General features: G+C 46.4%; 6 protein-coding genes across 6 annotated transcripts; 3 read left to right on the top strand and 3 right to left on the bottom strand.

Moving 5' to 3' along the window:
- The first annotated feature begins 258 nt into the window (after nt 1–258).
- TREMEDRAFT_37429 (uncharacterized protein) lies at nt 259–5939 on the top strand. The gene is made up of 12 exons (XM_007000838.1): nt 259–509; nt 565–741; nt 862–911; nt 950–1094; nt 1141–1195; nt 1251–3895; nt 3978–4095; nt 4142–4266; nt 4438–4867; nt 5062–5184; nt 5285–5450; nt 5604–5939. The coding sequence occupies exons 1-12, from the start codon at nt 320–322 to the stop codon at nt 5712–5714; spliced, it is 4335 nt and encodes a 1444-aa protein (XP_007000900.1). The 5' UTR covers nt 259–319; the 3' UTR covers nt 5715–5939.
- Nucleotides 5940–6179: 240 nt separating this feature from the next.
- On the bottom strand, nt 6180–9158 carry TREMEDRAFT_59801 (uncharacterized protein; the record flags this gene model as incomplete). Its single annotated transcript, XM_007001757.1, has 6 exons — nt 6180–6227; nt 6254–7922; nt 8073–8202; nt 8353–8701; nt 8792–8944; nt 9006–9158. 6 exons carry the CDS (start codon nt 9156–9158, stop codon nt 6180–6182), a joined length of 2502 nt encoding a protein of 833 aa, XP_007001819.1.
- Nucleotides 9159–9476: 318 nt separating this feature from the next.
- On the top strand, nt 9477–11614 carry TREMEDRAFT_42451 (uncharacterized protein; the record flags this gene model as incomplete). The annotated part of the gene is made up of 8 exons (XM_007000973.1): nt 9477–9598; nt 9647–9660; nt 9742–10030; nt 10168–10348; nt 10485–10653; nt 10700–10986; nt 11092–11217; nt 11336–11614. Exons 1-8 carry the CDS (start codon nt 9555–9557, stop codon nt 11612–11614), a joined length of 1389 nt encoding a protein of 462 aa, XP_007001035.1. The 5' UTR covers nt 9477–9554.
- A 190-nt stretch (nt 11615–11804) lies between these two features.
- On the bottom strand, nt 11805–13111 carry TREMEDRAFT_67462 (uncharacterized protein; the record flags this gene model as incomplete). The annotated part of the gene is made up of 4 exons (XM_007001906.1): nt 11805–11869; nt 11989–12293; nt 12423–13032; nt 13099–13111. The coding sequence occupies 4 exons, from the start codon at nt 13109–13111 to the stop codon at nt 11805–11807; spliced, it is 993 nt and encodes a 330-aa protein (XP_007001968.1).
- Nucleotides 13112–13433: 322 nt separating this feature from the next.
- TREMEDRAFT_25949 (uncharacterized protein) lies at nt 13434–18867 on the top strand (the record flags this gene model as incomplete). The annotated part of the gene is made up of 15 exons (XM_007000630.1): nt 13434–14138; nt 14235–14393; nt 14490–14568; nt 14643–14939; nt 15058–15624; nt 15708–15949; nt 16090–16163; nt 16264–16399; nt 16451–16551; nt 16685–17037; nt 17190–17359; nt 17536–17752; nt 17895–17958; nt 18003–18119; nt 18282–18867. 15 exons carry the CDS (start codon nt 13434–13436, stop codon nt 18865–18867), a joined length of 3867 nt encoding a protein of 1288 aa, XP_007000692.1.
- A 639-nt stretch (nt 18868–19506) lies between these two features.
- On the bottom strand, nt 19507–22662 carry TREMEDRAFT_59797 (uncharacterized protein; the record flags this gene model as incomplete). Its single annotated transcript, XM_007001756.1, has 1 exon — nt 19507–22662. One exon carries the CDS (start codon nt 22660–22662, stop codon nt 19507–19509), a length of 3156 nt encoding a protein of 1051 aa, XP_007001818.1.
- Between the last annotated feature and the right edge of the window lie 564 nt (nt 22663–23226).

The raw sequence follows: 23226 nt of genomic DNA, 5'->3' as shown, positions 1-23226 counted from the left end.
GTACCGTCATCATGTATTCGTTATCATCGTCCGACATGGTTTAACTTGCCTTACAGGCTATTCTCGTTGACTATATAGTTTGACCGGGAATGTGACAATATGGTAGACTGAGCCCGAAGCTGGTCAGTTCAGTAGGCTATGCAAGCCTAGTCGCTCAGAGCTGATAGCTCTCTAATCAGGAACCGCGTGCCTATCCTCTCCCCATCCTGCCCTCTATCCCCCCTCACCATGTCACCCACTCTTCGTACTTTCGTCATCCTCAATTACCTTCTCAATGTCCCCATAGCGGTCATCCCTACGCTCACCCATACTACCAAAAATGGCTTCAGATCCAAGAGATCAAGCCTCTTCTTCGCACGTCCATCCTTACCATGACCACCCCGATTACGATCTCACCGATATGGATGGTGACGAGTATGACGAGGGTCTCGATGATGGTTTGGTACAGCAGTACTGGACCTCGAAGCAACACAAAAGACCAAAGCTGTCAGATGATGAGGAAGACTATGGTTCGTAATCAGAACTCTGTCCAAGAGTGCCGAGAAAGAGGAAACTGACGGTTAGGAACACAATGGAGGTTGAAGACAAGATTGAAAACGGTCAATGCTGGTTTATTCATTTGTCTCAATATAGGTGTGGACCCTCCGGATATAGTCAAGACCAATCCATGTGCTAAACTTGAATGTTGGACGGATCCGACGGCTTTGCCTTCTTCCAAAGCTATAGAGGCTATAGGCAGAAGTGAGTTGGGTCCATCTGCATCTCTCGGCCCTTCTCCTCTTCTTCGGATCCTCCTCCAATGGTATTCTGCCTTCATGAGTTCATTTGGGCCTTACAATGATGATATCCTGACGGAGACAGACCTTGCATCACAATTTGATACTCTTAGCCCAAAAGTAAAATACAAATATGTGAGTTGGCCTTAATTTGTGTCAACTGACAAGTCCAGTTTCTGGACCCGTCAATAGAAGAAACGAAAAAGCAATGTGTGGGTCTGAGGAAGATAGCGAGGGACGAAAGGACGGTATTCTACTATAATGGTCACGGAGTTCCCAAGCCGACAAACTCGGGGGAAATCTGGGTCTTCAACAAAAGTCAGTAGGGTCACCTTTCCCTAAGGACCGAAGCTGAATTTTACAGATTATACGCAATATATCCCTGTCAGCTTGTATGACCTCCAGGACTGGTTGGGAAGGTAAGTCAATATTGTTAAGACTAGCGGCATCTGCAAAGAGGTGCGCTGATCGCAGTCCTTGTATATATATTTGGGAATGTTCAGGCGCCGGTAACATTTTGACAAACTTCAGCAAACAGGCCGAGAGAAAAGATCATGAAGCCCGACAAGGCAATGCCGAAGTGCCTTCCACAGCTTATTCCGAAGCTATACATCTTGCAGCTTGTACGGCCACTCAGAATCTCCCCATGTCACCAGAACTACCTGCCGATCTTTTCACTTCATGTCTCACTTCGCCTATCGAGATAGCTTTGCGGTTTTTCGTCCTACAAGATCCTCTGAAACGAAACATTAACTCTTCCAAGGATGATCCTCGATCCAAAGTCACTCTTGAACTGCTCAACTCCATCCCAGGTGATTTGAAGGATCGTCGTACACCACTTGGGGAACTCAATTGGATATTTACCGCCGTTACGGACACCATTGCCTGGACATCTTTTCCTCGAGAGGTATTCAACAAGCTATTCCGACAAGATTTATTAGTCGCTGCCCTTTTCAGGAACTTTCTGTTGGCGCAAAGGATTATGTCAGCCTATCATTGTACTCCCATGTCTATCCCCGAGATACCATCAACCCACAACCATCATTTATGGCATTCATGGGATCTGGCGGTTGACGAGTGTCTGGCTCAATTACCACATCTCTTGGAATTAGAAGCTGCTCGAGAATCTGGACAAGCGCCGACCTCTGCTCCAATGCACAACCCATACATCCCTTCGTCGTTCTTTGCTCAACATCTTCAAGCTTTCGAAATCTGGTTGCAGCATGGTGGGAATGTACGAAGCAACATCACCCTTCAGCCCCAATCGTCACATCGTCAACCGCCTGAACAACTCCCAATCGTTCTGCAGGTCCTTCTATCTCAAGCTCACCGGCTGCGCGCTCTCATACTTTTGTCCCAATTTGTCGATCTCGGTCCGTGGGCTGTCTCATTGTCGTTGTCCATCGGCATTTTCCCCTACGTCTCCAAGCTCCTACAATCCCCCGCCCCCGAACTGAAACCAGTCCTCATCTTCATATGGGCTCGCATCCTAGCCGTCGACAGAACATGTCAAATTGACCTTCTTCGAGATCAGAGTTTCAGCTACTTCGCTCAAGTACTCGCTCCCAGTATACACAGCGGCCTCATCATCCCCCATGCCAAAGAACATCGGGCGATGTGCGCGTTCATCCTATCCATCATGTGTCGAAATTTCCGTGCCGGTCAGCAGGCCTGTTTGTCGATCAACGTGTTTGACAGCTGTATCGCCCAATTGGGAGAGGAAGACTGGTTATTGAAGACGTGGTGTTTACTTTGCCTTGCGCAGATGTGGGCGGACAACGACGAAGCCAAGGCGATGTTTCTCTTCAGCAAACCACGTCAAGACGAAATTATGACTACTCTGCACAGCAACGCTCCTGAAGTCCGAGCGGCCGCGCTGTATGCGATCGGAACACTGATGGGTGCATCCGCCGCTCCGCTCGAGATAGATGGTAAAGGTGGAGGTGGTACAGGCGCGCAACTCGGTATCGACGAAGGTACACAATTGGAGATTGAGGCAGCCCTGACTTTTGCCTGCTTGAATCAAGTCAAGGAGGACGCAGCCCCGATAGTGCGGAAAGAGCTGGTTGTTCTCATCTCTTGTGTCGTCCGAGAATGGAGAGGGTGGATGGTGGCTGCTGCATGGACATATTACGAGCAAGAAGCCACCCTCGAGGGTGATCACGGTAAGGACGTCGTTTCGGATGCTGTCAAAGAATGGGTCGAACGTGTCGCACGTCGGAATCAAGAAGCGCAGCAACGATCTTCTCGACGCACCCTTGATCCAATGTATCTCATGAGCAACTTCAAAGTCATCTTTGAGACGTTACTGGACCTCTCGGTAGATCCCGACACCACCGTAGCCTCCATGGCATCAACAGTTGTAGACTACATCGTTGCTCTGCTCCTCGACTCCGCTTTCTGTCGAGTAGAAAACTCGGCAATTCTTCGTTTCTCAAAACCTGCTCCTCGACTGCCACATCGACTGGAAAAGCCACAAGCTATAACACGGACGAACACTGAGGGTTCATCAAACTCTATCAAACGCAATGCCTCCATGGTCACCGCCCTACGTTCTCTCGCTACCATAACCGGCTGGACAACAGACACTCCTCCCGCTTCTCCACCTTTGTCCGATCCCGAGCCAGTACACAATGCTCCAGGTATAGACTCGTATCGATCCCCATATCCTGATGCATCTCACGAACGAATCCTACCCGATAGAGAGGAACATCAAATACATCATCTCTCTGCTCAAATGCGCAAATTGGGTCTTTCCAGAACACCAGTCTCGGCACTTGCTGTTCTGGAAGCTTTGACAGATGAGGATATGGAACGTCTGAGTATACGTAGACTCAGAGGTACTCAAGCAGGTGGAGACAACATGGGACGTGTCAGCAATAATGGCTTGCCAAGACCAAACGATCTTGGTTTAGGGATGGTAGCTAAGGAAGTTAAGGATGATGTGTTACCACTCAGAAGTAGATTGTATGATGAGGCTATGGATTACTTCAAAGAACCTCAGATGAGAAAAGCGGAGGCGGATGATCAGGGGAGTAAAGAGTGGAATGCTCAAGCTTGGAGACATCAAAGGAATCAAGAGTTGGTCTTAAAGTGTAGAACTGCGGAGACTTATGCTCGTGAGTGTTTCCTTATTTACCTGTATCATCGCCCATCCTAATTGTTTGAAGAAGTAGAAAAAGTCAACTTACTTACAACCAGCATATCATTCTTGGGACAATGACGCAGGTACACTCGCAAATGACAGCTGGCCTCTGCAATTACGTTTCCACTCTTACGACCCTATCATCGCCGTGACCGACGACACGGACAATATTTGGTAAGTTCACTTTTCAGGACATGGCATGTCGAGATTTAACGTGCAGCATTTGGGATTGGAAAGAACGTCGGAGATTATCAAAATTCAGGAACTTGAATGTGCCAGGAAGCAGTATCTCAAGTTTGCATTTTATCAATGAGACGGCGTCTTCTTTACTTCTCACTGCATCGAGTGAGTGACACTTTTCATCTTCACAACTTCATTTATATTTTCCACCCCGTCATTCATCTTGGATTAACTTCATCTGTCATGCGTGGTGCTCGACTATGAGTGAGAGCTGGCAAATGCCTTCGGTTATGGACGATAAGCGCAAACAGACGAGTACTCAGCTAACACTGGTAGCTGAAGGTGCGATTCGTATTTGGAGAAACTACGAAAACCTCTCAGAACTATGGCTTGCTTCTTCCTTCCGCGCAGTATCTGAGCTTCATCCAGCTGGTCATTCCTCCGGGCTTCTTACAGCGTGGGAACAACCTACAGGTCATCTCTTAGTCGGTGGTGATATGCGCGTGGTCCGTCTATGGGATGCCACTGTCGAGCGTCATCTGAGGGATATCGCTACCCAGGCAGGAGCCAATCTGACTGCTATAGCGTCAGACGAATTGGATTGTAATATCTTCGTTGCTGGGTTTGGAGATGGAGTAGTGAGGTTGTTTGATAAACGTGTCATGGATGCGAAAGAGGTAGTGTTGAGGACATGGAGGAATCATCAGACTTGGATACAAAGTGTCCATTTGCAACGTGGAGCACAAAAGCAGTTGGTGACTGGAAGGTAGGTTGTGGTACTTCAGCTTCCTCGACCCCTTCTTTATCTCGAGGGCTAATGCGCTGGTGATGGCTGAGTATGAGATGATTACGTTCATTTGGCTTTCTCACTGTCCCTGACTCCCCTACTTGACACGGCGACCATTTGCATTGGAACCCGGGGGGGCTGACTTGAGATTGGGTAGAAATGCTAATGGTCAGCATGAACGGCGATGTTCGGATATGGGACGTTCGGAGTCCCGAGGCACCTCTATACGAAGTTTCTGCTCAACCTACGGGTCTACAAGCTTTGGCAGTCCATACCAACGTCCCAGTATTTGCCACGTGCGTTGACGAGTCTTTCCTTCATCCTCACTCTTGAGCTTGAGAAACCTTGCTACCTGATTTGATCAAGCGTGACAGAAATAACGGGCTTATTGTACAGATCCTCAGCACCAGCTGGTCATGCAACTCGACAGAAAATCGTTGTCCAAGGGTTCTCAGAGCCCGAAGAACGGAAGATCCTTTCGACCATTGGGATTCCACTCTCTCCTTACGCCCCACGTAATGCCAGTTTCATGCCATCGGCCACTTCGTTAATGTTTCATCCTGTATGTTTTGTCTTTACCCTCTACCATCTTTATATCCCTTTTCTATACCTTTATCACCTTTTTGATCCTCGTGACTGTGCTACCTGAGATTCCGCAGGTTAGGAGCATGAAGTTACTATCAGTCGGCTTTTGAACTCGTAGCTGACATTTCAGACCGAAATGGTCTTTGCCGCTACCGGTGGTGATCCCGCAGGTACCGTCCGACTGTTTCAATGTGCCACCCCGGAAAAGCTTGGCTGGGAGGGTATGAACGGATATCATTGATTCTCTTCCTCGTTCTTTCTTTCACCTTTCCCTTCTTTCCCCCTCCTTGACTTTGCGAGCTTTGGCTTGTGAAAAGCCGTATGGTGGATCAGACCTTTTGAGTCTCGTGCATTTCATCACCCCCGTCAATCTTCATCATCTGTAATCTTAACAATAGTACAATTTAGATCCGTTGTGTGGGCGTGTTTTTTTGCTTTGGGCATATTATGCATATTTGCTGATGTCCTTACTGATTTCTAGCTACATTGGTACAGTGGTACATCGTACACCCGTGCACTCATACACTGACACTCTGATACGCTGACACACTGACACACTGACACGCCGACACACTTACACACTGACACACTGATATACTCGTTGGGCTAATTCGGGGAGGGAATAGGGGGAACGCTGACGGATCTTCCTGCTCTTGACCAAAACAAACTATCAAACAACCCTCCTCTTCCTCTAATGTTTGGACTCTCATCTTTCTCTCTGACTCTTCTCTCTTCCTCCGTAATAACGTGACCACTAATACCGCCTCCTTCTGTTTCGACTGCAGGCCCACTTGTTTCAGGGGCAATTCCCCCGCCACCAATTCCCGAACTGCTATCTTCGCCCTTGCCTTCTTCCCCACTCCAACGACTCCTTGGTCTTCCCCGCTGTACATTTCTGGCGGTAGGTGAAGAAACCTCCAAAGTCGACATGTTCTTCTCCATAGAAGCCGAGACGAGCAAGGGGGTCAAAGATGCTTCACTTCTTCTTGATTCTGTCACTCTCAATGGAGACATGTATCTCTCACTCTTCGTACTTCTCATCAATGGTCTTCCTTCTCTACCCAATTCCAACAACCCCACTCCATCCTCCTTCCTCCCAGATGAGACCGGGGTGACATTTACGACATTTCTCAAAGTTATATAACCCCTCGGATCTGATAAAGTCAAAACAACCCGACTTTTCGTTCCGGATTCAGCACGTGATGTCGAAGACGCTCTACTCGTATTGGAACTTGACGTCGAAGTAGATGGTAATTGTCCTTCTGTAGTTTCATCTATGGAAGTGAAAGTTTGAACAGTAGATAATCTTGATATCCTAGGACGTGATTGAGTACGTCTTTTAGAAATTGATTGAAAATTTAAAAAATCAAAACGTAACCAACATTTTAACCATCTTTCTTTACTTACACTTCTGATCCCCATGTTCTTACTCAAAACATCATTTCTATTTGGGACATTGATAAGTGAAGATAAATCTTCTTCTTTCGTTTGGTATCGAGCTTTTGAATTACTATATTGATTTGGGAGAGGTTGAGACAGACGTGTTGATTTAGGTGGTACGGATATAGCACGTCTTGAATGATTGTTTGACCATAAATGGGATAAAGAAGATATCCAATTCGGTCCCCTTGAATCTGTCGACGGGAGATTAGGAGATGGTGAGGGTAATGATGGAAGAGGAGTTTTGGGAAGCGGTAATACTAATTGTAAGATCGGATTTGATAGAGAAGATGTAGGAAGGGTATGATAGAGTATTCCAGATGATCTGAATAGGTATTTGATATAACCTAAAATACGTTTTTCAGAATGGTTTTCTTCATTTACAAGTATCAATGGTTCTTCTTTTGACATATCTTCCTTCCCCTCTTTTTCGTCTTTCCCATCTCTTTCCGTATCGTCTGGTGAATGATGCCATCCCCAATGAAAATGGTGTACTTTCTCCTTGACCGGTGCATCCTTTACATCTTTGACTTTGACTGTGGATGGAATGAATGGAAGAGAAAGAGAATATTTAGGTGAAGAAGGTAAAAAACTAATCTCTTTAAATGATCCATCCTTCTTTTTCCATTCGAACTCCCTAATCTTTTCTTGGACTACAAAGCCAACGTCGTACCTTTCAAAAGCCTTCATTCGTAATTTCGAATCGATCGATAAGAAATCTTCCAGAGCGGAACGTACACGTCTCCATTCAGATATTTCGAATTCTCTTTGAGTGTCGGAGAGTGAAGTTATCACATGAGGAGGTAAGATTTGCCATGGAGATGAAGGGGGATATATATGGTCTAATTCTCGGAGTCGGTCTTTGATACGATGGTTCATCACGGAAAGAGATTTGTGTGAGGTTCCAATGGGAAAACGGGTTTGAAGAAGGGAAGATAGAATGGTGAGAGCTATACACCAGATATCAATCTCGGGTCTGGTTTTAGTGTCAGAACCTTCAATCAGAGTTCTTATGGAACAGCTTCTCATAGGGATCCTTTTCCCTTTTGAGGATGGGGGATGAAAGCGGTAATGAACCAAAGGGGCCGGGAGGGGAAATGGGTGGGGGTGGGGGGCGAGTCAAAGTGGGAAGAAAGGTGAGGCGGATGAGAAGACTCACCCGAAATATGTCACTACCCCCGGTGGATGATTGAGAGCATTGACAATTTCCGGACTATGAAATGCTGGACTTCCACAACATGTAGTCAACTTTGGTTCATTCTTTGTGAAATGTGTGGCTAATCCAAGGTCTATCCATTAGAACTCTCCCGCTAAACTTGACTCGTTCTAATTCCCATAGCGCACATTTTTCCATACGACTCATAACACGGATGTATTGGTGCGGAACCCTGGAGGGGTAAAGACACGAGATGGACATAATGAGAAGAAGGTAAACTTACCAAGAATGACAATATCCCCATTGGATGGATTCACCAAAACATTCTCACCTTTCAAATCTCGATGACAAACTCTCCCTTTCTCATGAAGACAATCCCTGACAACACTGACCAATTGATCCAATATATACGCCGCACGTGAAGGTTTTAAAAGTGGTGGATGTTCATTCAGAGCTACATATCCAACAGGAAATTCCTCGAGCAGGTAAAAATGAGTAGGCGTTCTGATCCAACTTTCTACTCCGATAAGACAAGGATGAGGAGGGAGTTGACCTAGTAAAGTAGGTTCACGTAGGAGTCGAGCCGCTATGAGGGGATGATGGGGATGTAAAGGTGTATGTTTGAGTGCATACTGAAATCAGCTCAAAACTACAATACACCGACACCGTAAACCCGAAAATGGTGTTGAGCTCTTGAATGACAAGAAGGAGAGAAGGCTCACGTTTTGTCCATTGGAAGATAAGACTTTATAGACAGTACTGAATTTTCCTTTTCCCAATATTCCACCAGAAGAAGATGGAACAAAAGTATATTCTCCAATACCGGATTCAAGCAACCAGTCAGGTGAAGAAGTTACTACAACCTCTTCTGTTCTCTTCCACCATCAGCACTTTCCTCCGTGTCTGTTGAGTGATGAGACGGGGAAATGGACGTACATCTTTCACATCTTCCCATGTCTCCGGGAGGTTATGATGGCTCGTACCAGGAGAAGTCAAGCTATCTAGACCAGAAGTCATGGAAAATAGCTGTCCGTAAACGTAGAACGTCCCCGCACCAGGATTGACTACCTCCTGTCTCTCGCGCGACATGATAGATGATTTCGTTCCGTGCGGACATGGATCGGGTTATTGGACACCACACCGAAGAAGTGTTGTTATTATTCTCATGGCTTGATTGAATGTTTGAAATAGGTAGACTGTACTGTCTGCGGCGTCACAGTATTCTGAGTAGAGTACTGTACCCCAAAATAATGGCTCCAAGCAAGCCCTTATCTTTTGACCGCATATGCGCAGTTACCGGGACAGATAAGATCAAGAACCACGTTACGTAAACATTCGCTCCTGCCACTGCGCCACTCCCGGCTCTGATGGTGTGAACCATGACGGACGACGACTTTGAAGTTTACAACCATATACAACAAGGGAAGCACTACGGATACTTGATTTCCAGTCAGTGTGTGGGTGGAGCTCGATTAGATAGTCACCATGTCTGACCGAGCTGCTCTTTACTCGGTGGCATGGGCCTGTGTGTGCGTTTTAGCCTTCTCTTTCCCCCGGGCGTCAAGCTGACAGGCTAGGTCGTCATGGTATTGTCAGTTTTATCTCTGTCCCTCATCCCATCATGGTCTTCTGATCATGATTTATCGAGGTAGTACATAATGCTGACCAATAGACGGGTATCATCTCTCCGAACTCAATTTTCCAGTTGAATCACTCACATGTCTCCCCTCAGCTTTCCCCCCTCCTTCCCGTCTACCACTATGTTTGTCACTGACGAGCGAACGATATAGTCTAGTCACTGCTCTTTTCTCTATTGGAGGTCTTGTTGGGTCTTTGGGTAGTGCGATTGTGGTTAGAAGGCAGGGACTAAGAGGAGGTATCATTTTGACTGGTTGGATGAATCTGGTAGGGAGTGTAGGTATGGCTTTGGCACCTCATTGGGTCATACTTGGTATAGGGAGGTATGTTCAATCCTATATTCTCTCCTCTTGTCTACACTTTGATAATTAGCTTGATAAGTTATTCATGCTCGAATATTGATTTGGAGAAATCCATGAAGATGAGATATGAGGATCGAAGAAGAAAAAACTGAGATCAGATTCATAACTGGTGTCGCATCCGGTGTCGCCGTTTGTCTAGTGCCTCCATTCCTCAATAAACTCTGTCGGACATATCCTCAACTATCAGCTCGGAGTGGTCAGATTGGTTCACTTCACCAAATGGGGATAGTCTTAGGTTTGTTCTCTGCTCAAATTGCAGGATACATATTTACCGGGGAAGTGAGTAATAATAACACCTAAACCTCCCCCTTCTCCTTTCCCATCCTTGCTTTTCATCCTTCTCATTTCTTGTCCAGTCTTACACCTCTCGACGTTTGAGAGACTTCCTCTCAATAGAAAAGAGCTCATCACGCAGAAAGGAGACACACCCGGTAACTGGCGATACGTAGTCTCTCTCTCCGGTCTGGTGGCCATTTTCCAGATCTTATTCACCCGTCTTACCATCCCACATCAGTCCACAAAAGCCGTTGTAGATCATCCCGCACCTCAACCAGACCCCGAGATAGCCACAGAGACCGAGCAAGGTATGTTACCCCCCATTTTCTATCATTTATACTCCACTGACCACAGTAGAATCTTCACCCCTCTTATCGCCCGCTCCCTCGGAAACCCCAACGTCCGAACCTTCTACCCGACAACTGTCCGTCAAAGAACTCCTTTCCAACCCTACGCTCAGAGGACCGACGTTACTGGTAGGAAGTATCATGTCCCTCCAACAGTTCTCAGGGGTGAATGCAGTCATGTTCTACTCTACACCAGTCTTGAAGCCTTTGTTACCGGCTTCAGCGGGATTATTGGGAATCGGAATAACATTGGTGAATGTGGTCATGACGCTTCCTGCTATATTCTTGGTTGATGTGAGTCCTGACCGTACGCCCTCCAAATCTTTTTATATTCTTTCTGGATGTTCTTGTATGAAAGAATACGACAGCTTAGTTTGTGGACATAGACTGACATGACAGCGGTGGGGAAGGAAGAATCTCCTATTACTCTCAGTCATAAGCATGGGCAGTATGAGTGCGTTGCTTGCGGTTGGTTTAAACAGCCATCATCAGCTTCTCTCAGGTACCGCCATCATCGCCTTCATCGTGAGTCCTCTCGACTCCGTCTGGTCCACCAGCTTTACCCTCCGGTTGGCCACTCCATGGAGACTCTCGCCCCATGTGAAGAGGCCACGTAGGGTATGAATGTCATGCTAATCTTCAGACGGCCTTCTCCGTAGGCCTCGGTCCTATTCCCTTTCTGCTCGTATCAGAGCTCGTACCCTCTTCTGCCATCCCCGCACTATCCTCCCTCAGTCAATCTTTAAGCTGGACAAGTAACTTTCTCATTGCCCTCCTCTTTTTGCCCCTTCGTGACGCCTTATCTTATCCTTCCGACCCACATGATCCCCTCAGCGGGAGAGAAGGAGAAGGAAGGGTGTTCTATGTGTTCACGGGGACATGCTCTTTGTTAGCTGGTATTGTTTGGAGAGGATTGAAGTGAATCCGTCGGCATCTCTATGTCGGGACAATATCTCTTGTTGTACTTTCAAACTCATTCCAATGTACATTGATGAAAGCTATTCATGGGACGTAAGCGGGCTCGTGGAGTACGTCCCCCATGATCAACTTCTGAGAGACAAGACGATATTGAAAATGTCGGCAAACAATTACTTAGGTCTACTCATACATTGCTACACACGGAAAACGATCGTATTTCTTTTGACCTCCGCCCCTCCCGCAGCTGCAAAGCCAGTTCCTTGTAATCAGCTCGACATTTCCGCTCCATCTTCATTACTGCCTCTTCACCCCACGCGCAACAAAGTGTGAGAAGACATGGATGGAGGGGACGTGGAAGGAACAGCACACAAAACTCACCCTCTTTTCCCAGAGGTATCATCCCCTCCTCACTGATCTCAGCCTCACACACACAACACCGTCCTTGGGGTCTGACAATCGTATCCGCACATGTCTTACACACCACGTGACCACAGGAAAATTCCTCTTTCCCTTTCTTTGACTTCTTGGATCGAGGTTCATCCAGAGGGTCGGTTCCGGAAGTTGCGCGGGAAGAGAGGAGGATGCAAGGGACAGCGTTGGATAATTCTTTAGTACATGATGGACATGTAGGTGTGGTGGATTTCACGGGATAGGTCAAGATGACTGGTAAGAGGGTTTTTCGACTTTTGACGTTCAGCTTTAACCCATCCCCCCTATACTTGCATGGACTCTGTTATAGAGTTACGAATCAATCGAACAGTGAATTAGATGATGATACTTAAAGTCGGAGGGGCAGAGTGAATGTGACTTACGAAAAAGGATGTCCATGTCCCTTTCCTCCTACCTGACATAGAGTTTGTAATTTTATATCTTTGATCGGTCCCAACTTGGCTTCCGGTGCTAAACTAGGTAACCAGAAAGCTGCTAATTTCGCTTTCCTGATTTCTGCCTGTTCATTCTCAATCATCTTCATAGCTCTTTCCTCAGCTTCTTTAGTTAACTCTTCCATAGTTTTTCTCCCTTCCCCCACCGACCTTACTTCCGACCCTCGAATATCTGTAGTCGTTCTACCACTGGGACCAGCTAAACCCATGCCACGTTCGAAATCAGCTACCACACGTTCTCTCGCTCGAAGTCGAGCTGTCTCTCGTTCACGAGCTTCGTTCTCCTCCCATCGTTCCATATCCCTTTTCTGAGTTTCGATGGATGCTTTTTGAGTGAGCAAATCGGCTATAGCACATTCCCGACAATACAAATGACCTTTCCCACATGCTACGGGTGATATGGCGGTGGAGAGACAAAGATTACAGGCGTCGAGAGGTTTGAAAGAGTTGGCACCTATACGACGGGCGGCATTGGGAGCTCGAAGAAGGGATCGTTCGTAGTATGTGAGATTGGCTTGAGTGGTATTGTTTTTTGCATCTAAAAGTTTAGTTATACATATATCCCATCGTCTAAGGTGATAAGAAAGGTAGGCAGCAAACTTACGTGAGCGAACCATGATGTTGAATGTGAGGTAAAGTACTTGAAGTGGGAGAAGAGAAGGAGGGATGGAGACATTGTGTAGTAAACTTAAGTGATCCCCAATTAAGCCACGTGGTCCCGTCGCGTCAAGAGATCTTCCCGGACCTCTGTCCCATCCATGCCATTCGCCTCCCATCGTTTGATAGCACAGGGCCTCCTCTGCCCAGATCGTAGCTCCAAAATTGACGTCTGGTGACTCTGAAGTGTATCACAAAGAAGTGATCGTCGAAAGAAAGCTCTCCCATAACTCCCACACCCGTCCTGCATCACATTCCACCCCCCCAAACACATCATGAGCCATGGCCGCCGCTGTCGCTCTATCCAATTACCAACTAGGCGACCTTCTAGGTCGAGGAGCATCTGGCAATGTCTACCGTGCTCTCAATTTTCTCACAGGGGAGACGGTAGCGATAAAGTCTATATCTCTCCTTTCCCTACCACCTTCCTCTTTACCCGATATCATGTCAGAGATCGATTTACTCAAAAACTTGAATCACCCCAATATCGTCAAATACAAAGGGTTCGCTCGAGATAAAGAAAACTTGTTCATAGTGTTAGAATATTGCGAGAATGGTTCTCTTCAATCGATCTTGAAGAAATTCGGAAAATTTCCAGAATCTCTTGTAGCCGTTTACATATCTCAAGTTCTTGAAGGTCTCATTTATCTACACGAACAAGGTGTGGTACATCGAGATATCAAAGGTGCTAATATTCTTACCAACAAGGATGGGAGTGTCAAGCTTGCGGATTTTGGAGTGAGCAGTAGAGCTCAGGGACCGGGATTAGGAGCAAACGATAATGAAGTGGTGGGAAGTCCTTATTGGATGGCACCGGAGGTTATTGAGCAAAGTGGAGCTACGACTGCTAGTGATATTTGGAGCGTAGGATGTGTGGTAGTGGAACTTTTGGAAGGGAAACCACCTCATGGAGAGTTGGCACCTATGCAAGCGTTATGGAGGATAGTACAGGATGAGAGTATGAAGGTTCCAGAGGGAGCTAGTCCAGTGAGTTCCTTCTTCTCTCCTCATATTCATTCTTCATCCTATCTGTGGTCTGAAATATTGGTAGACGGAATCTGAAGTTGCAACTGACCAATTCAGATCGTCAAAGACTTTCTGTATCATTGTTTTCAGAAAGACTCCAACCTCCGTGTAACCGCCAAAAAGCTATTGAGACATCCATGGATGATGTCTGCCAGAAGAGCGGAGCCAAGTTCACCACCGACCCTTCCACCCCCTCCGCCAGCCTCATACCCAACTGTCGGTCAAACTTCGACCACCTCCGCTGTTCGTCAGCTCCCCACTGTGAAGCGATCGACCCCTTCGACATCAGGACCAAATCTGAAAGACATGGAGACTCTGAAGGCGAAGAAACCGTCGACCAAGTATGACGATGCAGTGATCCGTGTGCAAGAATGGAATGAAGCGCTAAATGGTCGGTTTTCTCTTTCAATCTGTACTTGAGCTGACGATGAGCCTCGCCAAAAGCTTTGGGGACCATGCGGAGAGTACCCGGACCGACAAAGGGTGCACCGAGGAAGAATAGCTTGGTTCAACCTCTTGGCCGACTTGATGGGAAACAATCTGTGGCCGCACTTTTTGCCCTCGGACTTCCATCGAGGTCGTCAGCTGATTCGTTGGCGGCACAACCATCGACATCAGCTGCGAACTCACCAGCGCATCCTCAACCAGGTCTGATTAGCAAGAATTTTCACGTTAATGATGTTCTTACCAGGGCCAAGGAATCTGGAGGGGAAACTTGGGACGATGATTTCGCTTCCGACATCTCACTCACAAAGCTCAATCGTAAGTATTCTCTCCTTATTCCTCCCTGCAAGTTCTTCTCAATCATACGCAGTCAGGTACTCCTCTTTCTTCTGCTCTCGGAGCGTTTGAAACGGTATTTGGTCCGGCTGATTCACAGACAAACGCGAAGAATCTACCGCTAGTGAGGACGCCAATCAAAAGACCCTCAAAGCGTCCCCGTCCCCAACAAGCCTCCCACGATTCGGCCCTCGCTCCAAATCTCCTCTTCTCTTCCCACCTCGAGCGGTATCCAGTCCCACAAAGTTGGTGGACGACTACTCCGACCTTGTATTGGACGAAACCGAGCAGGCACTTTCACAAAAACTCGCCAATCTGAAACTAAAGCACAAAGCCCGGAAAGGCTTGATGCATCCTGATGACCTGAGACGATTGAAAACCCTTAGTCCCATGCCTGCTGCTCCCAAGCGAAGTCTATCGACTCCATCTAGACCCGTATCAATGACTCCCGTGGAGGGAGAAGAGAAGAAAGATAGAATTTCGCCGTCTTCTGGGCTTCTGGGCAGTCCGAAGGGAAGTCCCAAACTACCCAACTGGACTCCTCCTGGAAGTCGCTCGAATAGTTTGAGGACCAAAGTCGATCCGGAGAGTCAAGCGGAATTGTTGAAGTATTCAGAAGAGGGGGAAGAAGATTATTCGGACATTTTCGATTCTCAAATGGGGACCAGTACCATTGGTTAGTCTCTCTTCATCGGCAACGTCCGTTCACTGATGGGTTGCAAGCTACTGAGAAGTTGTGCTGACGAACAGGAACAAAGACAGGCACTCAGAGTCTGCAACTCACCAAGAGGTCGAACCGCTCTTGGTTGGCGGAGGGCGATGAGGAAACAGATCCTTTCGCAGAGTTTGATGACGATTTTGATGCGGAAGATCTGGAAGCCAATTTGCTCAGAGATAAGAGGGCAACATTATGTGCGCAAGTGAACAAAATAGTGGATGTTTTGGTTCCACAGACGCCGCCCACTGAGCTGAAAGACGCGTGTGATGAGTTGGTGGGTCGTCGTGCATCTTGATCCCCAACTCTTGACCACTCCGGACAGTCTCTTGATCCTTGTCAAGATGATGTTCTCTGTATCATCGACGGACTTCCGGATAATGTGTTGTGACAATATTGTGCCAGGACTGATCGCAGCTGGCACTTCTAGAAAACACTCCAGCCGAGTTGGGACTGGAAACGCACTTCGTCAGTACACATGGTATGCTTGCGTAAGTCTCACTTATGATCGGATCCTTATCCCCGTCGCAGCGATTTTTGAGGACTTTCATCATTATCTGCGTCATGACTGAACCAAGACTGACAAACAAGACTGCTAGAAGTACTCGAGGGCCGTCTCACCAGAGATGTGGCTGTTCGAGTGTTGAAAATCGTCAATACTGTCGTCAGCGATGAAGTGGAGACATTGGAGAGTTTCTGCTTGGTGGGGGGTATCCCGGTAATCATTGTAAGTCCTAATTCCTCATCTAGTACTTGACTCCTTGACTGATGAGCCTAGCCGTACACTAGCAAGAAGCATTCGTTGGAGACTCGTCTTGAGGCATGTATGTTCATCCAACAATTAACTCGGTCTCCTCTTACTCTACAAATGTTCATCTCGTAAGTCTTTGCCTTCCTTAACTCATCCCCTGCATGACTCACGTAGAACATACTCCCCGTATCTTCAGCACATCACTCAAGCAAGTTTGTTGGAATGTGCCGCAAGTCGGTAATTCAGGTCGCTGACACTCAGCTGCCGAGGCCTACGCATACTCGTTGAGCTACTCGACGAAGACTATTCACTCAATCGAACCCTGATACTGTCCTCACTCGAAGGAATCGGTAGCGTCTTCGAACTTCAATCTCCAACACCAAGGAACGACTTTTGTCGAATGTTCGTCCGTGAGGGCATCCTCGATCCGCTATCGTCGGCTCTTCTCAGCATTCTCAATGATGAGAATTTGGCAGAGGAGACTCCTGATGCCGCAGCTGGCTCTGGAGGGGAGAGCGGTGCGAGAGCTATCGCCGTGTTGTTAATGTTTTGTCAAGTTGCTCAAGCGGATGGAAGAGTTAGGGATGCGTTTGCCAATAGGACTGTATTGATCCGTACGTCTACTGTTTTTCTTCACAGACCAATCTGTGCTTCCGATATCCACACGGTCAATACCTTGTGCAGTGCATAGCCCATGGGGTTTTTGTCCTCTCTACCAATCACGACTGTGTGCCTTGCTGTATGAGTGCATGACGCTGAGGTTTAGGTTTGCTGAAAGCATGCGCTATCCTTCCACGCACTCTGCTCGTCGTAGCCGTCAAAGCCATAAAACATCTTTCGACCAGTCCTCAGCTTATTGAAGTCTTGCAGAATTCTAACGCTATGGAAGTTTTGGTGAACATTTTGGGGAAGAACATGAAGGGGTTGCATAGCAATGTGAGTCTTGACCGGTTCTTCTAATCACTTTCGACTACTCCTGAGTCTCTTCAGCTATCCTGATCCTTCATCGAACCGAACATTCCACATCATGTCTCCGTGTAACAGCAGGAGAACACGATGTATCATGAAGGCATTGTACAGGCTTTGATCGATATGGAGGCTGACTCTATCAGGAGATTTGCTCACATATCTTCCAAACCATCTTCAGCATGTGCCGTCTGTCCAAAGCTCGACAAGAAGAGGCAGCGTCGTCAGGTATCATCCCACTGCTCAGAAGGGTCATACAGAACAAGTCGCCCTTGAAACAATTCGCTTTACCTATTCTGTGTGATTTAGCAAATGCGGGTAAAGTGTCAAGAAGGTTATTATGGCAGTATGATGGGATGAAGTGTGCGTAAAGTCTCTTCTTTTGTCCCTTCCTCGTCATTCATATGGATGATACTTCTCCTGTTCAAGTCGGGGTCCTCCCTATCAAAACATCTGAGGAATCGAAGCAGACGTTGTGATATCATGGAGTGATGCTGACAGATAGTATATTTGAACCTCCTTGAAGATCAGTATTGGCGAGTTTCCGCTCTGGATGCCATCCTCAATTGGTCAGTTGCGTGCCTCATTCGAATATATGCAGCTGACGTCTTAGGATGCAAGATGAAACTGCACGCGTTGAAGATGTTCTTCTTGAGAAAGGTCCTTCGGAAAGTCTTGTCAAGTGTTTTGTTGAATCTTCCGGTGTTTCTTTCGAAGGCATCTTGGACCCGTACGTTTCTCTGCCAAATATAATCAACCCTGACTCTACTCTCATCCTCTTTTGTTAAGTTGTGTCTCACTCCTGTCCACTATCCATTTCAACTTTACCCTCCTCCTCTTTTGTCCTACTGTTGCTCTGCCGAATCACAAGCGTTCCCCAGCTCATAATCAGATTCCTGAAGATCCTCCGTCTTTCAGTCTCAGTAACCACATCAATATCCACGCCGACTTTCTTCACTCGTCTAGCCGAATCCCTCGAAAAGACAACAAAAGCAGTAATAAAACTCAACCTCCTCCGACTCACTCGAGTGACATGTGACGCTCATCCCGACTCCGCCACAGTCGTAGCTCGGTTCAAACTCGTAGACATTATCGATAAATTGGCCAAACAAGACGAAGCTATCCTCGTTCGAGAATTAGCTAAAGAGATCGGACCTGGATTATTATTCGGTTCTACTAAACCTAAACCTTGTAGTAAAGAAGAAAGACAAGAAGCGGATGATGAAATCTCTGCTTTGGGATTAGGAACGGGTAGAAGAGAAAGGGAAAAATCAGGTAATGTTATGGTTTCGAGAATCATAAGTTCAAGTTCTATGAGGAGGACTACAAGTGAAGGTGTTCTTGTAACTCTTGGGAAAGAAAAGGAAAAAGAAAGAGAAAGAGAAAAAGAAAGAGAGAGAATACCTTTAGGTTTGGTGACTCCTGGAGTTGGAGATGTAAGACATAAACGTAAGATTTCTAGAAGTCAATTAAAGTGAGTCAATCTGCTTTCTTATATATACAAGTTCTCTCTCATTTTTCTTGCTTTCATCTGAGATTCCTTCCGAGTTGGTTTTTTGTCTTAAGTTACACAAGGATTGATATCGGCGATTTGGTGAATGGTGGATAGTAGATATGTCATGGAAGAAAAAAGATGTGCATAAGAGATGAAAGGGAAAGCGTGACTCATGAATAGAGATGTACATTGGCAAGCGGACGATAGCGGTAGAATCAGACCCATTAGAGCATCTACAAAACCTCCTTCACAACCATGAAGACATACGTCGTATCATAAGAAATGTTCACTAAACGAAAACGAAAACGATGACGAACGGAATGAAGAATGCAGGTTTGACCTAAGAGGACGAATACTCGTACTCTGAAATGCCAGTTGAGGAGATATCCTTGTGTAACATATAGTGATCGTGTTATACGAATAAAATACCAGCATCAGGAATTAATCTCATGTGATGAAATCAGAAATAAGATAAAAATGTATAAATGGGATGAATGCAAAAAATAGTGCATCAAATGCCAATGCTATGCTTGTGACATTGTATCGTTTCCCTATGATCCCCTTTCTGTCCCATTCATCCCTCTCACCTTATTGAGTCATCTACCATTAAGATGAACCAATTTCATTGCACCTTCAATTTATCCCTACCCCCTTCATCCGCTGATCCACTGTTCAATGAGGTTTCCCCTTTATTCTCTCCTTCTCCCAACGCAACACCATTATCTTTCACCAGACGTCTGTCAGCAGCTCTATATCGCTGTAAAACCTTTCTGTCCTGTCTCTTTTTCCAAGCCTTCGTACCTTCTCCCCCTCTACTCAAAAGTTTGACCAACCGTTCTCTGACATTCTTACTCTTTAAAGATTTCTTCCTAGGTTTCCCACTCTGTCTTATCTGATCATCTTTCTTCAAAATATCTTTTATCATCTTCAAAGCTTTTTTACTTTCTTCCATCTTTTCCAACCTTTTTTCCCTCCCTCCTTCATCCAAATCTTTATCGCTCTTTTGTCCATGATCCACCGGAATGGATTTACTTCGTTCTTTCTCCCACGATAAACGTTTTGTTAAATAATGTTTCAAAAGTCGGACTTTAGATCTAACATCATGTGATAACCCCTTTTCATGTCCATATTCCCAAACGACTTCCATAGCTCTAACATATTCACCATCCCCAGCTAAAGCTCTGAAAACATGTATCAAACAATTCATCTTTTCCCCTTCTGATAATTTATCCAATAGAGGTATCATTTCTTCTTTAGCCACATTTGCGGCCGATTCGTATTTTCCCGAATCTTGAAAAACTTGAATCATTCCTGCCGCAGCGAAAGATGATAATTTGATAGAAGGATCTAATCTTTTGATAGATTGACAAAGTTCTGTTACTTTTCTCACATTCCCCTCCCGACGATAAGATTCCAATAAAGGGAGTAAAAACCATCCATCGATTTTTATACCTGTTTGACGAGCGAGAAGTAGTGTATCTTCAGCTTGTTCTAAAGCTCCCGCATCTGCATATCCTCTTAACAATGCGAAAAAATGTGGACGAGCAGGTCTGAATCCTCTGGCTAAAAGTGATGCCCAGACGGTTCGGGTGGAAGGGAATTCTCCGGAAGCGGATAATGTCAAAGCGTCGAATCGAAGTCTTGTGGCTAATGTGGCGGACGTTGATCTTATACCTCGATTGAGAAGAGAATGTGTGATTCGTCTGACTGCACGTGAGAATGGATCAACGGTTGCTAGACCTCCTTGGGGTTGGTTGGAGTTGATAGGGTCTGGAAATGGTCGAAAGGGATAAGGAGCGTTGAGAGGTTTACGAGAAGTTTGAAAAGTTCGAGCAGCTAGTTGGACAGCGTCGGCCAATAAGAGATCTAGATGTGACGGTGAAGGTCGGATATGAGGATTACGTTCAAGTAAAGAAGTTAGAAGAGATGCTAGAGAAGCAGGTTGATGACTGAGCGAATCTTTGGCGAATTTGATTAAAAGACCAAGAGTATGTTGATCAGGTTTTATACCTGATTGTCGTAGGAGATTGGTGCTTCGTTCAAAACCTTCATAACCATATGCAGAGGAGAGGACGGAGATAAGTGAGTTGAAACTCATTATACCGGGTCGAACCCCTGGAGGTATATACCATGTGAGTGAATCTGATTGAGAAGCATTCTCATGGAGAGAAGCCATCATCATTTTCTCCGCTTCATCAACGAGGTGAGCTCGACCCATTCCAGTGATCAAGAAAGAGATTAGAGTATCATCTACCACTCTTACTTCACGTCGAGATGATACCCAATCCCAAACTTCCTTTAGTCGAGCAGCATCTGCGTTCCGGGTATACACTCTGAACGCTATCCTCACAGTCTCCGCGGATGGCGTCACCGTCCCCTCTGTGGAAACAAGTGAAGGGGGATAATCGAGGTCAAACCTTTTCAAGAGTTCTTGCGCACCATCAATATCTCGAGAATCCAGACGAATCTTGACTAGAGCATTCAGAAATGCTGCTTCTGGCTTCAGCCCACCCGTTTGGAGATCTTGCAGGATGGTTCGTTCCATTTTATCACCAAGACCCAAACTCTTGTACCCATGTACAATGGCCAATTGTTTCGTCGAATCATCCAATTCGCCATCCTCTTGCATCTCAGCTAACGCTTTCCTCGCTTCTAGCACATTCCCAACTTTAAGATGAGCCGTCAGACGATAGACCATACTCATCTTTGTCGGATCCAGATTCAACATGACATGTTGGTCGTATTCTCGAAGCGCGATCTGAGGCTCTGACAAACCAAGATGTGCAAGCATCCGGATCTGTAACATGAAAGGTGTGATGAACTCTCTTGGTGTCAAGAATGTACTCAGAATCTTCGTTGAGATCCTCCATCGTCCATGGTCCAACAAAACCCGAGCATAGGCGTCCAGTCGTACCGTCGAGTAGTTCATTGTGACGAGTTTGACAGCATGTTCATACGTCTTGAAGGCGACTGATTGGGATCCCAGAGTCATACAAGTGTCGAAAAGGCAGATATGAAGTTGAGCAAGCTCTTCAGGATCGGTTGAGCTTGAAGATAAGACGAATGACTTTATCATTTCGAGAACTCGTTGCAGGGCGAATCTGACCTGTGCCCAAGAGGTCTCAGCTAACATTTTTGGATCGTTGAGAAAGTTTGAGCTGAGATGAGTGAGCAAGTCGACCAGATCTAAAGGACGGATTTGAGATATTTCGCTGGAAGGGAATTTACACAGATAAAGTAAAGATGCTAGGGGTTGGGAGATAAGACGTGCGCGAAAAATTTCGATATGACTGAACGGATGATCTACCGAAAGATCTGGTGGCATAGGATCGGGAAGTGATGGAGTCGTGGTATCTTCGTCCCATTCCGATGAGTTGAACGAAGGAAAATCATCGTCGCCCGTGTTGCTAGGTATGGGTCGATCAGGTGATTGCAAGATTTGGTCATCCTCACTCCTTATCAAATGGCGTGATCTTCTTCCCCAAGTCAATGATCTGATTGGTGTTTCGGGCTCTTCCTCTGTAGCAGAAGTACCATTCAAAGCTATCGCCGCAGCTGTTGCAAATCGTTTTCTAGCGGCTGAAGCTTTACCAGATGCCCTTCTCCGTTGTCCGACAGACTCCCGGGTGGACGAGGACGAACCAGGGTTGTGTGTTGGAGTCACAGCTCGGAGTAAAGCCTGGCGTGAGGATTCAGCTGGAAGGCAGAGATTCCAGGATGATCGTACGGCTTGACTCGTCAGGACTCGGCAGGTCTGCCGCGCCGATGAGGCGAGCATATAGGGAAGGGAAGGGATGAGATGTGGAGTGAGGCTGAGAAGGTCAGTGTGATCCTTTGTGTATAGATATTTGACTGACCTATCTTTTACGATGCATCGAGTGCAGTGCTTTTCCTACCTCATAAGGAGCAAGAGGAAAGGGGTCTGGAATAGGGAGACACGTCTGACCTTTGGTGGGTGGAGTAGAAAACAACCAAGTATGATAGAGGGATTGAGCATGTCCGACTTTTGGCAGGCGAGAGGGGAGGGTTTTGGGTGTCAAAATTGGGGATCGAATAAATTGTCAGTATGGATCGGTGCCTGGCACGTGGCTGATTGATCCCACTCTCACCACTGACTTACCCTCGTATCAGTGTCTCTCTCTCTATACAGTACTGTAATTCACTCTCCACACGCTCCCCCTGTATTCCCAGTGTTTTGCCTTTGCTGTGACCTTTGTGGATGGTCCTTGCGAAGGCTTGAGTCTTCCCCTTTCACTTTATCTGTGGACCCCACCTCCCTTCATACCAGCCAAACTCGACCGCCTTCCCAGCCTTCGAACCCTGTGTAGCTGTCTACTTATAT

The sequence above is a fragment of the Tremella mesenterica genome (assembly GCF_000271645.1).
Source record: "Tremella mesenterica DSM 1558 unplaced genomic scaffold TREMEscaffold_1, whole genome shotgun sequence".
NCBI lineage: Eukaryota > Fungi > Basidiomycota > Tremellomycetes > Tremellales > Tremellaceae > Tremella > Tremella mesenterica.
This window is presented reverse-complemented; position numbering and strand designations above follow the sequence as displayed.